The sequence below is a fragment of the Amphiura filiformis genome, chromosome 14, assembly GCF_039555335.1.
Source record: "Amphiura filiformis chromosome 14, Afil_fr2py, whole genome shotgun sequence".
Classification (NCBI taxonomy): Eukaryota; Metazoa; Echinodermata; class Ophiuroidea; order Amphilepidida; family Amphiuridae; genus Amphiura; species Amphiura filiformis.
Window position 1 is genome coordinate 35954860 of NC_092641.1, and position 17328 is coordinate 35972187.

The 17328-nt window shown below is 35.7% G+C and overlaps 1 protein-coding gene across 1 annotated transcript in view; it reads left to right on the forward strand.

Moving 5' to 3' along the window:
• LOC140170035 (mitochondrial import receptor subunit TOM70-like) overlaps positions 1-12822 on the forward strand; it is a 79144-nt gene extending 66322 nt beyond the window's left edge. Inside the window, 5 exon segments of the mRNA XM_072193350.1 lie at positions 1436-1457; positions 1460-1659; positions 7325-7422; positions 9907-10029; positions 10344-12822. Coding sequence (XP_072049451.1) covers positions 1436-1457; positions 1460-1659; positions 7325-7422; positions 9907-10029; positions 10344-10506 — 606 coding nt within the window. The 3' untranslated portion in view covers positions 10507-12822.
• The last annotated feature ends 4506 nt before the right edge of the window (positions 12823-17328 follow it).

Here is a 17328-nt window from a genome sequence, read left to right on the forward strand (position 1 = left end):
AAGCTAAATTGTTGATGTAACAAATATTTGAACCAGAGGTCATTTTTATACAGGGGAAAGAAGAATTACGCATCGCACACTAGCACAATTTAACATGAATTTACAAATGGAAACATTACATGCATAGGCAGATATACCAGAGTAAAAACTCCGGACATACCTGCCTGTGCGGGGATTCAAACCCCAGACCTCTCGCTTGTCGGGCGAGTGCTCTTACCAATGAGCTACACAGACTGTCCCTGATAAACAGGACTCAAGTCTGGTACTTATGGATATGAGCAGTCATGCTTTACTTTCATCATTGGTCATTTTACTTTCTAGATCTTCTAAGTAGAGAAGTTGATAAAAGTTGTGCAGGATCATCATGCGATGGAAAGCACCTTATAGGTATTACTGTGCCAAACAACTGTACCTGCACCATATCTCTGTTATCTTAGGTGCCAAGATATTGAAATTACTTGTGACTATACTCTTCAATCTTGGCTACAAAATAAAAGTTATTTGGTTAAAATGTGATTTTTGGTTGTTGAGATGTGTTTGTTAAAGTGAATACAGATTTGGTTTGTCGGAAACAGTTAAAAACTGAAGCCAGTAAGCATCATATTGTAGCTTTGGATCTCCATAAAAATATTCTTGTGATGCGGTTGTCCAACTGCTTATAATAAATATTTTGTTACTATTTGAGCTCCCTGACTACATGCGTTGGGACTTCAAACAAGATAAAATATGTCTAATATGAGAAGAAAACATTGAAGGGTTAACACACACAGTTGTTAGTGAAATTTGCCAGAATTCTACTAGAACACGTTAAGTGTAATCGTAGTTACATGATTCCAGGGCTAAGACCTCCCTTAAGGTAAACACCAAAATTATACCTTCAAAAGGTGAACATTATATTCATACTTACATGTTTTGACAAAGATCTATATTTCTAAAATGAAGGTACCGTATTTCGTCAAATAGTCGCCCCCCCCTCAAATAAACGCCCCCACCACTTTTTTTCAACCAAGATGTTTCAAAATGCCGATATTTCCATGCTATCTTGTGTAGTAAGCTTACCAAGTTGCGCACATGGTCAATAATAGCGTCAATAATTGACGAAAATCTGGATCAGAAACCCAGAAGTGAACCAAAAGTCAGTGTCAAAAGTTCATAGTTCATCATTTTAGCGTGACTTTTAAGCTTACCTAATGATTTTAATGGGAATTGTCGTGCTAAAAATGACCTCTAATAAACGCCCCCCCCCCCCTTGGGAAAATGTAACGCCCCCGGGGGCGTTTATTTGAAGAAATACGGTAGGTATTTTCCTATCACAAATCCATCTACATTTCTACCACAAATAAAACATTTTAAAGTCTTCAACATCAGGTAAGTTTAATAATTATAGAATATGTAAAAAACCTGTTCTTAATTTGTTGTTTTCATATTACCACAGTTAAACCTTCTGTTGGAGCAGATCAAGATGCATCTCGTGATTTTGAGAAGTGTACCAAATTGAAGGAAGATTTTGCTCTGGCGCATGCTCAGCACTCTTATGCCAAGTACCGATTGGCAATACTACAGCAGAGTCCCATGCAGATGCAGTCAGCTATGCAGATGTTAGAAGAATGTACTAGAAAATTCCCAACATGCGCTGAAGCATTTGCACTATTTGCACAGGTTTGTCTGTTTGTCTGTCTGACAATATCTATTAGAGGTGAGGGGTGTGTCATTTTGTTTGTATATTCATTATGACCGTCACATACAATGGCACATGTGATGCCAATGGATGTGAGGTTAAAGGTCATTTTGGGGTTATTTGAGTTCATTTTACAAATACCGTATTGTCTGTAATAAACGCTCCCTCTCTAATAAACCCAGTAATAAACGCCTCCAATTTTTCTGTGAACAGTTGATAAAAATGCAAACATTTCCATGCTTTATTGTGTGAGTAAGCTTAAAACTTGCATCAGTCATGTCAGTCTTGTCAGTGACAATTGCTAAATTGCATGGACAAATCCTATTATGACTCAAACCTCCATCCATTCCATTGCCTAATTATGGTAGAATTTCACTAGATTCTTGCTTGATGATGCACTTACGGGTGTAATTTTGTTGTATTTACCACGGAAATATCATTTTACACTCGACTTCAGTGAGCGCCGCCATGGTATAGTATTAGTATAGCCGCAAATCCCTCCTTTCTACAGGAGCACCATCTGGAAATTTAATCCGATTTTGAAGTTTTTTTTCACTGACAATTCACCTTCAATAAACGCCCCTTTGGGGAAAATGCAGCACTCCCGGGGCGTTTATTACAGGTAATACGGTATGTTCATTCTTCAGCATCCTTTTCTAATCTTGTTATTTGGTAGGACATGTTTTACTCACCACATAATTTACTTATCTGCTTGTTGGTTCTAAAGGAAAAGATAGTTTATGTATGATTTGGAATTTTTAAAGAAAGCGGGTACAAAATGTATGCGGGTGTTTGCTTGTGTAAAAAGCATTTTTGACTTGCACAATGTTTTGTCATCTTAAAATCCCATTGAATTACTACAGGGGTGGAGTTTTGGCACTTAACCAATTTCTCAAAATAGCCAAACCTTTATAGCAGTTGAATATAAAACTGTTAGATTTCATTTTGCTGCCAATATATCACAGAATAATAAAAACCAAGTCACTTTGTGTTACTTACATATATATAATTTAAAAGGAAAGAGGTAATTTTTTTTGTGTTTTCTTGATTTTTTCTAGAAACACTAAATTAATTAACCAAATACTAGTACCTGGATTTTATTTAGCCACAGGGTAGGTGCTATTGTTACCAAACTTTCAGGTGTGGTTAATAAGATTAATATCTCTCAATTCTCTTGCCAGCTTTGCTGCAGTATTTCTAACATTCTCTAAAATAAAAATGGAAACAGTTATTTTTTATCAAAAAGTAAACACTTCATCCAAAAATTCCCTGGTGTTAGAATTGAGATATTTAGCTTATATAACAACCTGAAAGTTTGGTAACCGTGACACCTTGTGGGCAAATAAAATCAAAAACTGTCAATATTTAGGGAATTTTCAACAAATAAGACATTGAAAAACATAAGAATTATTACAATTCCTACAAATAGGTGGGGGAAATACTTTCCTTGTTATGATTTAAGATTTAAATGAATAGATTGGATTGATTTGACACATGAGCTTTTTTCTTGCAAGGATGTAGTATCCGAGTCAGCTACCTTAAATTTGTAATTAACATATCAACATTTATTGACATGGAAGAATCCGTGCATCTCGCAAGGGAATATGAAAAAGTTTGAATAAAACTGGCAAAATTGCATTAACATGATTAAAAAGTTGCATTAAAATTCATCAAATTATATATCATTCAACAAAATTGCTTAAGTTGCATGAAATGTTATTATTTATGGGACTTTTTGCATAACCCCTTGCAACATGGGTCTCTGGAATAACTATTTTATGATTGGCCTATAGTAGTAATAATTGACATATCGCTAATGTCATTTACATTTTCAGACTAAATGTATTGTACAGATGTACAGATTTGTGACAAGAAATATCTTTTAGTAAATTAATTCAGCACGATTAATTTAAGTACAATATAATTGTGTTTTAAAATGGGATAGAAATAGCACCCACATAGTATTTTATAATAGCTGTAAACCACAAAAATAAGCAGTATCATATACTTTTCTTTTGACTTATCCCTTATTTATGCTTTAAGGGGGTACTACACCCATTGGATTTTTTTGCGGGTTTTCTGCATTTTGTGGAGAAATGAGAAAAAAAAATTGGTCAAAGTGGTATGCAAAATGAAGGGGCAAATCTTCTCGTTCTATTGGTGGCATCGGTATCAATGTAGCTTACATGCTTTTAAAGGTAGAAGCTCGGAAGAGGTACATAGACCTCGATTCACAAAATCGAGTTTCTTTAGAATTTCAGAATTGATGCCGTTAATCCAATCACCCCCATTAAGCATTTGTGACAGACGCTAAAAGTACCAAAATTATTTTTTTGGGGAAATTAATTAATTATGTACAGCTTTGAAAACATTAATATGCATCAATTTCATGTTATCAATGAAATTAAACTTATTTCCCCCCTTCTAGTTGACAATGATATACAAAATTTGTGTTCGCAAGGCAGCATATTTGTTTCAGGTTTGATAAGGTTGAAATTAAAGAACAGTCAATGCCTTGGTTTTCAGTATTAGGTGAATTTTTGCTCAGTTTTCTGAGGAAATACGGGAAGCTTAGAAAACATGATTTATAATGCATTTGTAATGTGAATCGGTATGTTCACAATGATAACAGCTAAATGGGACACCCTACTAGTAACGGTGTCGTCACTTACCTCTACCGCATGCTGAAATCATTCCACTTTAAGAAAATCCAGTATCAATCCAGTATAAATCCATGAAACTCACTGCATTCGCTTGCGAAAGACTTCCGCATACATTTTTGTACAGACGCCATGATTTGGTTTTTTCTAGCGGTGGGCGATTCGATACCATTTTGGAATCGGTCATTTCCCGATACAATACTTTTATTTTTATGGAATGTAGGCCTATTGAAAACAAAAATAATTATTGGAAAAAAAAAAAAAAAATATTTAAAAAAAATCTTTCATTCTCTATTAGCGACTTCAGGTAGCGAATAAATTGTGTGTGGTAGACCTATAGGGACCGTCGACCGTTCACAAACACTTGCTGGGGGGGGGCTGAAGCAAAAAAAATCATCACAAAACTTTTTCGGGTCCCTCTTTAGCCTACAGACCTCCTATCATTCACATTTAAAAGTGTATAGAAACTAGTTTACGCTAGGAATCCTCATTTCATACAATGTTTCACACACCCGACGTTTTCGTGTTCTTGAGCATTGTAAAGTTGCAATGTTCGAATCCAATCAAAGTATAGTAGGCCTAATTGCAAATCTTTTACAAAATATTTTACAAACACCACCGTTATATGTTAAGAAAGATTTAAAACTATAGCCAATGTATTGGTTTTGTTTAATGTTTACAATTAATTTCAACACAAAAATTGTGTTAATAATGTTTTAAACTTAAATTGTCAACAGAAAGAGTCAGCTGATCATCAGGTTTTATGTCTTCTTTTAACAAGAGTTGAAACAAAGGAACGCAAAGAATGTGCAAAGTTATTGACTTGCTAGCATCTTAAAATTAAACTCTGTGTCAAAAATAAGCTTTGTTTCATTAATTTAAAAGAAAGTTGTTGCATCTTGTTGGTAAAGTGATCGATGTTTTATGTCTTCTTTTAACAAGAGTTGAAACAAAGGAACGCAAAGAATGTGCAAAGTTATTGACTTCGGCTAGCATCTTAAAATTAAACTCTGAGTCAAAAATAAGCTTTGTTTCATTAATTTAAAAGAAAGTTGTTGCATCTTGTTGGTAAAGTGATCGATGTTTGCTACTGGTTTTATTATCACCTGTGTTGTTTGTGTTTACGATTCGTAATCCCACGAAGAGTAGGCCTAAGTTTAGTTTGTTAATGTGGTACGGTAGGCCTACAGCCACACATACCCCGCATTCCCTGAACAAACACATCAGGCGCGGATTCAGGGTGGATGGAGAGCGCCGGACTGGCCCGCTACCCCCCCAAAAAAAAAAGAGGAAAGGAGAGAAGAGAAGAGAAAGGGGAAAGGAGAAGAGAAGGAGAAAAGGTGGAGAGAAAGGTTAAATTTCACGTAATTGAGTAGGCCCATGCTTAATAAAAACCCGCACAGTCGGGTCGATCGGAACACAGACCCTAGAAAAAAGACGGAAGTAGGTCCTATAATAATGGCCTCACCGGCGGATGACATGATCGAGCCGGCAACTTGTGAAACCGCCCGGCCGTGTGGCATTTTCCAATATAGTCGGTTAGTTTTTTGGGGTTCATTATCGAACCCCAACGGTTTTAGCTTGTATTTATATTATTTATCCACATAGGCCTATTTGTTTGTGACGGTTTTAAAATGTCAAAATAATCCCATTCAATTACACGGTTGACGATGAAAATTTACTGAATTTAGATAATGCAATGCGGCCACCACCTGGCCGTCACCGTGTTGCTTGAAGGCGGGTCCGCATCGTAAAAGCATGTGAAAATTACTATACGGGCCCGCCGATATGCAGGGTCCGTCACATTTTGCCACCGTGACCAAAGTCATTATTAAGACGGACTCCATACCGACTTCATCGATTTATGCATGTTTTGACCATGTTTACGAATCTCGAATTTTGCAAATTGTCTTCGGGCCCTTTTTTTTTTATTGATTGATTGATTTGATTAGTGTAAAAATTATGCACCAAATGGCTTGAATTGGACCTCAAATTTTTCAAACTTCTCAGGAGGGAACATCTGTACTCAGACAGGCTCCCTTGCGTAGTGGATAAACATATGCCCATTTTCGCTCTTCTTTCGACTTTTGCACATTTCCTATGTTGACAATTTATAGGGAAAACTTGTCCACGGAAGGTTTCATGGACCGTCATTTTACAAATTTGCGGCTTTTTCAAACTAAAATTTTACACACTAGTACCAAAATGGTCCACCAAATCACTTCAATTTAGTCTTCAATTTACCCTCCCCTGCGTAATCGATATACAAGTGAGTGGCCACTTTAAGCTTCTGCTTTACGATTTATGTTTAAAACAATTTATAGGCCTACGATAATAGGGAAACTTGTCCACGAAAGGCTTTCACAAATTTTCGGCCGCCAAACTAAAATTTTACACTAGTAGGCCTAGGCATAATAGTGCCAAAATTGTCCACCAAATCGCTTCAATTAGATCTTCATTTTGCACACGTTTTTTTTATTTCTCAGACAACCCCCTGCGTCGCGCAAGCGCGCTCCGCTGCCATTTTTTTTTCCATTTTATTTAATTTTTTCCACATATTCGACCCACACCCCCTGACTGCTCTAGATCGACAACCGGTACCAAAAGCTGGTATCGCCCATCCCTATGGAGATTTACTACGTACTCTCGCTAAATAAAAAAATCCCTTAAAAAGGGATGAATAAGCGTCCTTATCAACCAATCAACTTTAAGACAAATAGGTGAAAAACGATGTTTTTTCATAATTTTTTTTATTTCACATGATCCGTGCATATATCGCCTAGCTATAAATGAAAAAATATTTTTTTAGACCAATCAAATCAATATATGGGTGTAGTATGCCCTTAATTGATGACTGGACATGATTATGAGACCAATTCCTGAACAAGTGGTAGCTTGGATTGTAGATTTCTTGGAATGGGGTGCGATATTGTATACAATAGCCTTTTGTGAACCGTGCCTTTGTTATTATATTGCTTATTTACAGGCACAAAGTGACCAAGGTCAATTTCAACAAGCAGATGAAAATTTCCAGAAAGCGACAGCCTTAGAACCTGATAATCCCACTGCATATGTACATAGAGGGTAAGTGTACCTCCTCCTCCCCTGCCTAAGATTCACTTGTCCTCGGAAATGTTCACATTTTGCCGGTTTGATCTTGGGAGGTGGTGCTGCAGTGGCATAGCCAATATTTTTCTTAGGTGGGGCTCATGGGGAAAACGTTGACTTTGATGCAAATGGTATGAAAAGGGCCTAAAATTTTGTTAAAATTGTGACGTTGAGTATCCCACTATACTAAGGGTGGCACAATGTTCCACATGGGGAGCTACCCTTTGGCTATCATGGGTGCTTGATCCTATCCTACATCAACTTCACTTCACACATATGCTAGTTTGAAATCTTAGGTAACCATGTGACATGGTACCAAATTAGCTAGCTAGTGTGACAGCGTTGACGCCTCTGTTTGGACTAAGACCCGGTCCACACAAGTGTCTTTTTTTTTCGTTGACACATTTGCCTTTTTTTGTTTTGTTTTATCCTCTCAAATTTGGGTCCCTTTGATCTTGGGCCCAGGTCTATTTGGCCCTGTGGTAAATCTGACCCTGAGTAGATAGTGAATTAAATTATTGACATTTTGAATTGTTCTTACCATGAGGGAGTGGTCCCCACATAGTGGAAAAAAGCCATTGTTGTCCCGATCCCCAAAACAAAACCTCCCAAGGTCGATAAACTTAGACCTGTCTCCTTGACCGATGTTTTGTCAAAAATAGGTGAAGAATTTGTTGTGAAGTGGATTTTGGAAGACATCAAAGATAAAATTGACCTCCAACAATTTGGTAACATCAAGGGTATCTCGACTTCCCACTACTTGATCAACCTCCTCCACACTCTTCATCAAGGTGCTGACAGGGTCAACAACATGGGAATGGTGGTTCTGACGGACTTCTCCAAAGCGTTCGATATGATAGACCACACCATCCTCATTGAGAAATTTATCCACTTGGGAGTCCGCAGATCCATCGTTCCCTGGTTGTGTGACTTTGTCAGCAACCGTATGCAATGTGTCCGCTACAATCAATCACTCTCTGAGTTCAAAGTTCTCAATGGTGCCCTCCCACAGGGAACTAAACTCGGCCCAATTGGCTTCCAGGTTATCATTAATGATGCAGTTCAGTCCAAAGATGCAAGCATCAACTGTTGGAAGTACGTGGATGACCTGACACTTGCTGAAAATTGTCCGTATTCCCAACCAAGCAAGCTTCAAGATACACTGGACGAGTTCACTGAGTGGACAAACAAAAACAAGCTTAGCTTGAACCCTAGCAAGTGTCAGGCCATCCAGGTCTGTTTCAAAAATGAACCACCGCCCCCTATTGAGCTTAAGATAGCTGGTAAGCCCTTGAACTATGTAACTGAGGCTAAGATACTAGGTGTTCACCTTCAAAATGACTTGAAATGGGACAAAAATGTTAATGAAATAACAAAGAAGTCCAACCAGAAGTTGTATATGCTAAAACTGCTGAAAAAATTTGGTTTCAATGATGAAGAACTAATTACTGTGTACAAAGGTTATCTGCGCCCTATGCTTGAGTTAACAACAAATCAGACAAAGTCACTTGAACAACTCCAAAGACGTGCATGCAGGATCATTTTAGGCCAGAGATTTACCTCATATGCTGAGGCGGTGCAAGCTTGAGCGCTTGTCAGATAGAAGAGAAGATCATTGTCGAAGGTTAGCCGAAGGGCTTGCCAACTCGGACCGTACCAAAGATCTTCTTCCTCCATCTAGACAAAGTGCTCATGGTCGCAACCTTCGCAATGCGCATAAATTCACCCAACTGCGATTCAGAACCTCCCGCTTCCAAAATTGTCCTATACCATACTTTGTGGATCTGCTAAACAAGTAATGTGTAATAATTTCTTTTATATTCATGTGCTCATTGTATCCTGCATGCACAGTGACCGTGCAATCCCCCTCTTCTGAAGTGTATTTTGCAATGTTTTTCTTAATTCTTTTCTTTTTAATATTTAATGATACTATTTTATAAGTGCAATATTAGTTTCTGTAAATGAAATTTTATACCATTTTGTGTGTTTTATAGATGTCATTCTTTAAAAACTTTTTGAATGTTTGTTGTTTTTATCCTTGTAAATTTATCATGTAATTTGACCTTCAGGTCACCTTTTGATAAATAAAATATGAATATGAATACATCGGATGACTATAAGTGATATACTTTTGATCTGGCAGGTATTTTTGTTGATAAAAATTAATAGAACCATTAACAACATAACCAGAGGAGAAACTTGTCCAATGTGCAAAGTGAAATCAGATTACAAGAATTGGGGCCCAGTTTGCAAAACTCAGTTGTAAACATATAAGACAGTCCTACACAATGGACATGTCACGCAATGTACATACTAAAATAAGTCTATTCATGCATGACATATATCACTGTGTAAGTTGTTCCAGACCTGTTTGAAAACAAGTAATGAACTGTAGTGTACATTTTCTATGAATCATGATAAAACCTTGTTAAAATACTTGTTAATTTTCTCTTTATACAGACTTTTATATTTGACATGGAAGAAGGATGCTGATGGTTCATTAGCAATGATCAAAAAAGCTTTAGATATTGATAACAAATGTGACTTTGCATATGAGACGCTAGGGACCATTGAAGTTCAAAGGTATGTCATTAAAGAAATACGTAGACACTTGAATCATCTATCATATTTTTTGTGTGAGTTTTCTTCACTTTTGAGAAATTGCCTTTGTGCCCTTCTCAAATTTTAAACAGTTGCCGTGATGCCCTTTTGAATATTACAAATTGCCGTGTCGCCTCGCCTTTTTAATGGAAATCCAAGGCAATCAACTAGCCCTAAAAAGTTGCTGTGCCCCTACAGATCGAGGGCTGGTCAGCAAACTAACAATACATTTTATGTCTGACCAAATGTCTTTTGCATTTTGATTTTATTATTCTGTTTTCTTGTTTGTTTTGCAGGGGGAATATGAATGTAGCTAAAGAGTACTTTGAAAAAGCAATAGAACTGGCCCGTACCGAGATGGAGATGGCACATCTGTACTCACTCTGTGTTGCCGCTGAAGCCCAAAATAATGTCACTAAGAAGTATAAAATTACTCCACCTTCCGCTCTCAATATGTAATCAAATATTTGACATTCTACATTGATTTTAATTAGGGTGAAATCAAATGTCTAGTCCTAACAGATTTCCTGGTTTACTCCGATTCCAGAAAAATACAGCACTAATTTTTTGGTTTTAATAAATATTATCCTGTTTGCCAAATTGAAACATAGCTAAATCCTTTGGTTAGTTCTAACTGGCAATAAACTTCCAATTTTAATGTTTGGTCAATTTTTAGAAACAATGTTCTATATGCTGTGATAATCAGACTCCTTATTCCAGAAAAATACAGAACTAATTTTTGAATAAAAAAAATATTATCCTGTTTTGCCAAGGCAAATGAAACATAGCTAAATCCTAATCCTTTAGTTAGTCCTAACTGGCAATAAAAGTCAAATTTTCATATTTTTGCAATTTGAGGGAAAATGGTCTAAAAACATGCAATTTTGCATGTTTTCTTACAATTGTAGTCACAAAATTGTAAGACTAGGCACAAGTCTAAGCATTCAAAATGTTGAGTATAGGCTAAGAGTTAGCTCAAAATTTTAATATTATATGTTATTTTTACTAATTGGTTATGAAAAAGATTGGAAAATATGTTTTCCAAAAATTTAAATGCATAACTTGAAATTAGTCTTTGTTCACGTCTTTGGGCCTGATTGTCACATAATATGAAAAAGGTAGAAAAAAACCCTAACAATGCATGTTTTTGGCCCTTATTTGACTTTTATTGCCAGTTAGGACTACCTTAAGGATTAGGATTAAGCTATGTTTCATTTGGCAAAAACGGATAATAATTTTTTAATCCCCAAAAATTAGTTCTGTATTTTTCTGGAATGGGGAGTGGTTTCAGGTTATGTATTCTATTGTTTGGAAAATCCATTCACTAATATCTTTTATAACCAACTATCAAAATTAACATAAAATATTTGAATATTTAAAAATACATGAGCAAACTCATAGCCTATAGGCCTACTCCAAATTTTGAATGCTTAGACTAAGTAAATCATTAAGATTTAGCTGTGTTTCATTTGGCAAAACAGGATACATTAAAAAAATAGTGCTGTATGTTTTCTGGAAGTGGGAGTATTCCACCTTTTGATTCAGTGGAAGATGATATGACCAACCACACATGAATTCTAAAATACCATCCTTGCAAAATGCTTAATTGGGCAAGTATTTGACATATCGTTGTGATTTATGCTGAGTTTGCTACAAGCAACCCCTATACAACATCATGAAGTAGCAATCATGGCCAACATCTCCCTCTATAGTGAAAGCAAAGGTATGGTACAGGCCCAGGGGGCCACTAATGTATGTAACTTGTAAGCATTCGCATGAAAGAAAACACAGATTTAGGGTGGTTTTGAAAAGCAAAACAGGGATCCGTGCGGATCCCTGATTAGAAATCTCAAAAACTCATTTTACTGGAAGATGGTGTGGTTTTTTTAAGAATGATCCTGGCTTATTGTACTTTTTTTTAATTACCCAATTAAAAACCATTAGTGGTGACATTTATCAAGTTATTTGGCACAAAAGAGTGGTTTCCGAGCGATTTTACAAACCAGATTAAAAAAAATTCAGAGCAGACTTCAACAGCACCAATTTGAAGCTTACCAATATCACTGTCACTCATACCGACACACACAATGTCTATCCTTGTTCAGGGGCAAATTTCAAACCAATTCATCACTTAGGTTGTTTTTATAATGTCTGTCCTAGTTTAGGGGCAAATTTCAAACCAATTCCTCATTTAGGGTTAATTGGACAAATTTTGTGGTCATTTTTAAAAGTCAATTAATTCGGATTAGTACAACTTTTATACTTGAGTGGCCACCAGGGGTACAGAAAATTATTGTGTGCTAAGTGTCATACTATATGTGAAGCTGAAAGCAGAACCTAGTATGACATTGAGCGCATGATAATTTTCCATTCCATACCAATGCGGAAGCTAATAAGGAATTTATCAAATTCTGGCAAAAAAGAAAAATACTCATTGCATTGCATTGCATTGGCCTTTCCCACATAGCAAGAGAGATAACCCATTCATATAATGGATAGTTACAAATTTGCATATATGGGGATAATACGCTAATGTATTGATATAATACACTCTCACTGACTAGATATAATGCGTAAGTACATGCTTAATGACTAGATACGAAAATATATACTCTTCTTTGATGTTTTTTAATATTGCCTTACTTGGTCTTAGTGGTATGATATAATACAAAAGGATGACAAAATAGTTGGATATTGTCACTATGCAGTGATCACAATGATATGGTGTAGTTGCCAGTAGTTTGGCAAGCTTGGGCATGTTGCTGTAACTTACACCTTTGTGGGCATGTTGCTGTAACTTACAGCTTTTGTTACTGTGTGCGCGTCAATAAAGTCCCAACTTACACTCGCGTAAATTCACATAAGCGTGCGATAGTCACACATTACGCAACACACAATGAGGGCAAGCACTGCGCCCAATAGCATGCACGCCATTCTATATCACTACACGTTGTTATGAGTCTTATTTTTTCCGCCTTATATAAACCGAAACTTTAGTGACTGCAGTATATGGTAAAGAATATTCAGAATTGTAAGTTAAGGCAGCTGTGTACTCTCAGACATGCACATCGTAAAAGTGCCATAACTTTGCAATTATTCGCGCAAAACATATAAAAGTATACATTTTTATAAAGGCAAGACATCAATGAATCTTAATAAAAATACACATTTGGTGTAAAAACAACAATTATGAAGAAAATCATGAAAAAGTTAATTTTTGGCAATTTTGTTTTGGTACATCATAACAAAAAACACTCTTTCCAAAAGTTTTTTCTTAATCTTGAGGCTCTATTCCAAAAACTTTTTTTTCATAATTTTTTTTATTTTGGCCAGTTGAAGTTTTTCTACCTTACATTACGCGAATATCGGTTTAATCCACAGCCACTTGAGAAGTTTGAGTGAAAGCCACTCATAGTCATAACTTGATATTTAAATCGGTGGAAAGAACTTGAACAAACTCACATGTTATCAGCTAAAACTGAGCCATTTGATCACTAGCTTTTGTGAAATCAGTACTTCCATGGTGCTTCCATAGAATGCGCTGTGCATGCAGATAAGCGTCGCGTATGTGTAGCGTATCTGTGCTTGAACAAATTGCGCGACTACACAACGCAATACGTTGTTGGGCGCATGTACCCCGCTGGTACAACAAAGATTTTCTTTCCTTTTACTTTGCGAACACAAGTGAAATAGTGCAGTTGGAGTTTACAAATCTGAATTTTCTTGTATGTATAAAAAAACATAACAAGTACATACATATCAAAAAAAGCTCAATTTTGTGAAAGAAACAACGTCTAGAGTACACAGCCGCATTATTAGCAAAGATTGAAGTCAAGCAGCTGCTATCAGTATCAAATGACAGCCTCATCCCCTATGTTTCTTGACCCAAACTGAGATAATGGGATCAGAAGAATACCCCAATAAAATATAATGCCCAAGATATGTGTCAATTACAGATGGTGAATTATGGTAACCATACTAACCAATAGGCATTGCTCTACACATTTGTGCTTATCAAAACCAATGGAGCAATTCAACTTAAAATTGGGAAATGACTTGTTTTAATGGTAAGCCTTAAGGTGGTATTTAAGGAATTTTGGAAGTGCTCTATGTATTTAAACAGATTAATTGAGTACAGTGAAGTAGAGCTGTTTTTATCAATAATCAATAAAGTTAATGACTAAAAAAGCTCATTATGTAAATTTTGCCAATATTTTGCTAAAAATCCACACAAATGTTCAGGGTACTTTTATTTTGCATACTTTTGCCTTGAAACTAATACTAGTATTCACCGATTTTCCTATACCTTTGTACAGGAGCCAACCATTGTTATCTGTGATAACTATATTGATTATTGATAAAAATAATTAGATACAAAGAAAATAATAAACTGATGTATAATCCAAGCACAAGGAAGGAATTCCTACCTCGGAATTTTCAGATGGTGCTCCATCTTTCATCAGCGAGTGAGTGACTGTATACTCGCTAAACTGATGTATTATGGAAATCGCATGTCCGATTAGCTTCAAACAAAAGGCATATTGATGAGTGTACTCAATTAATCTGTTTAAAACATGACAATGTTAAATGATGTAGTGTGTTACTAGGGATGCTTTTCCAAAAGTAACCATACTGAATTCCAACAACACAAAATTATTTATAATGTTAAATCAATAAAGTTCAACATTATTCAGTGCATAGAATGTTTTAATTGCCATTCCAATTATAAGATATCAAAAACAGATTGTATGAATGGGGTAAAATTGTCACATGTACATTTCATGTGTGTTTCTGATCAAACAAAAACTATATCCTATTATTGATTATTGTACTGTGCATAATCATTTTGTTGGTAGCATGATAATTGCCCTCATTGCATACCAGGTACCGTATTCATTCCAATAAGTGCCCAGGGCGCTTCACGAAGTCATTTTAGGTGGGCGCTTATTTTTTACCTGGTTTACCTAATTTTGTCGTTAGGGGCGTTTATTAGAAACAAATTCACATACGTTGTAAAAGGGTCTCGAGATGTTCTAGTAGCTTTTCTGATGCAGAAAATGTATTGCAACTTTACACAGGACATGCATTCCTCCAGCTATTTCACTGTATCAACATCTATCTGTCACTTCAACATTAATGGTACCCTTTAGCAAATTGAAAATACACTGAGTGGGCGCTTATTGGGGCATGGGCGCTTATTGGAACGAATACGGTAATTGACCAATCATTTATACATTCATAGAATATGTGGTTTATTTGACCAGTGTTATAATCATGTTTTCAAGTAAACAGACAAATGCATACCTGCCAAGTGTCCCGATTTTGGCGGGACATCCCGATTTTCGACCCCCCCAAAACGTCATAAAGTCGGGATGTCCCGATTTTCTAAAAAAATAAATAAAAAAATTTTCAAAAAAATATTTATGGCCAAAAATGAAGTTATAGGCCCTAAATTACTTGTTATTGAAGGTTGGAAACCATAGAAATACTGCTACTTTTTTTTTTAAATGCCAATTTTTTTTTACAAAGTTGGATTAAGTTGTACATTTTGATTACTTTTGCTTCTATTGAACAGTCAGGGACACATTGAATTAGTGTACATTGTTAGCTGTTCAATAGAAGCAAAAGTAATTAAAATGTACGACTTTATCCAACTTTGTAAAAATAAATTGGCAATTTTTTTTTTTTTTAGTAGCAGTATTTCTCTGGTTTCCAACCTTGAATAGCAAGTAATTTAGGGCCTATAACTTGCTTTTTTGGCCAAAAATATTTTTTGGAAATAAAAAAAAAAAAAAAAGAGGGGAGGACAAAAATTTGATGAATTATCATTTTTATATAGCGCATTATATATATCAATTTAAGCCACGTGAGGCCATGTTATTAGGCAAAAAAAGAACTTTGAAGAATGTCTCTCATGTACAAAAGTATAGGAAACTGAACATTTGAAACCACTTTTTTAGGATGAAGGAAGCATTTTTTCAAAAAAGTCTAAAACAGGTTTTTATGTCAAAAGTGGTCTTTTGGGGTGCTAAATCTGCTAACATTGCCTGGGCTTAGGTACCTACTTTGCATATTTTATGGTTTAATTTTGAGAAAACAAGTCAAGATAACAGCCTTGAAGAAGATTGCATGTATAATAGATATTCTTCAAGGCTGTTCTCTAGGTTTGTTTTCTCAAAATAACCTTATTTTTTAATCCATTAAAATGTAATTTCCCCTCAGAAATGGTGTCTCCTGTAGTGTAAAATGTGTAGAAACCTCTGGCTTCCGGGGGCTTCGCCCCCTCGACCCCCACCAGGGGCCCTTAAGCAAGCCCCTGGCAGTAGTCACGAGCGCTTCACGCCAGCGTCATGAGCTCGCTCCGCTTCGCAAGTGTCCCTATTTCTAGTTTTCAAAAGTTGGCAGGTATGCAAATGTGTTTAAAATGTTATATACATGTTTTGGTATTGGTCAAAATGTTTCACCTAACATTTAAATGTCAAATTATACAGGTTTTGAAAATATTTGAAAATATTTTATATGAAAACACACTACAAAAACATTTTAAAAATGTTGTCAAAATGATATTGTAAAATATTTTTGGCAAAGATTCTGTCAACACTATTATGTTAGTAAGGTAACACATTTTTTGTTTACTGGGACATGAGTTATATTATATCATATTAAGGTGACCATTATTAGGTGGGCACAAACTTTGCCCTTAAATTGAATTAAGGTAATTCAACATTATTATGTCATCAGCTTGTAGACCATTATAATGTTCACAACATCCTTATGTGACATGATCTGGTCCATTAGGGGCCAAAGGTGGCAAATTTGATACTGAGGCAAAAAATATGGAGTGAAAAAGCAATAAACTACATACTATAAATTACACCTCACTAAACTTGAGAGCTTTAAAACCAAGTGTTTTCAGTATATGATAGCCTAAGGTAACAATTATAGTAAGTCAACTTTCAAAATGCCTCCTTTTGGTCCCCGATCAAGCAAAATGAGTCGTTCGTCAAGCAACATCATGAGTTAGTTTATTTCATTATATGCCCAATTTTCAGAGCTTTATTTTGATGAAAATTGATGACAATTGGACTTGCGATTCCACAGATATTATAAAGTGTTGTTCAGATCAAAGGAAGTTGCACACTGATGACAAATGATCCATTTAGCTTGATCACATCGCATTATGTGTATCAATTTGTAATTAATCTTGAAATAAGTCCAATATGTATCAGAAAATGTCCATGTAGAGTGATTAAACTGAGGAGATAATACCAAAGTATTTGT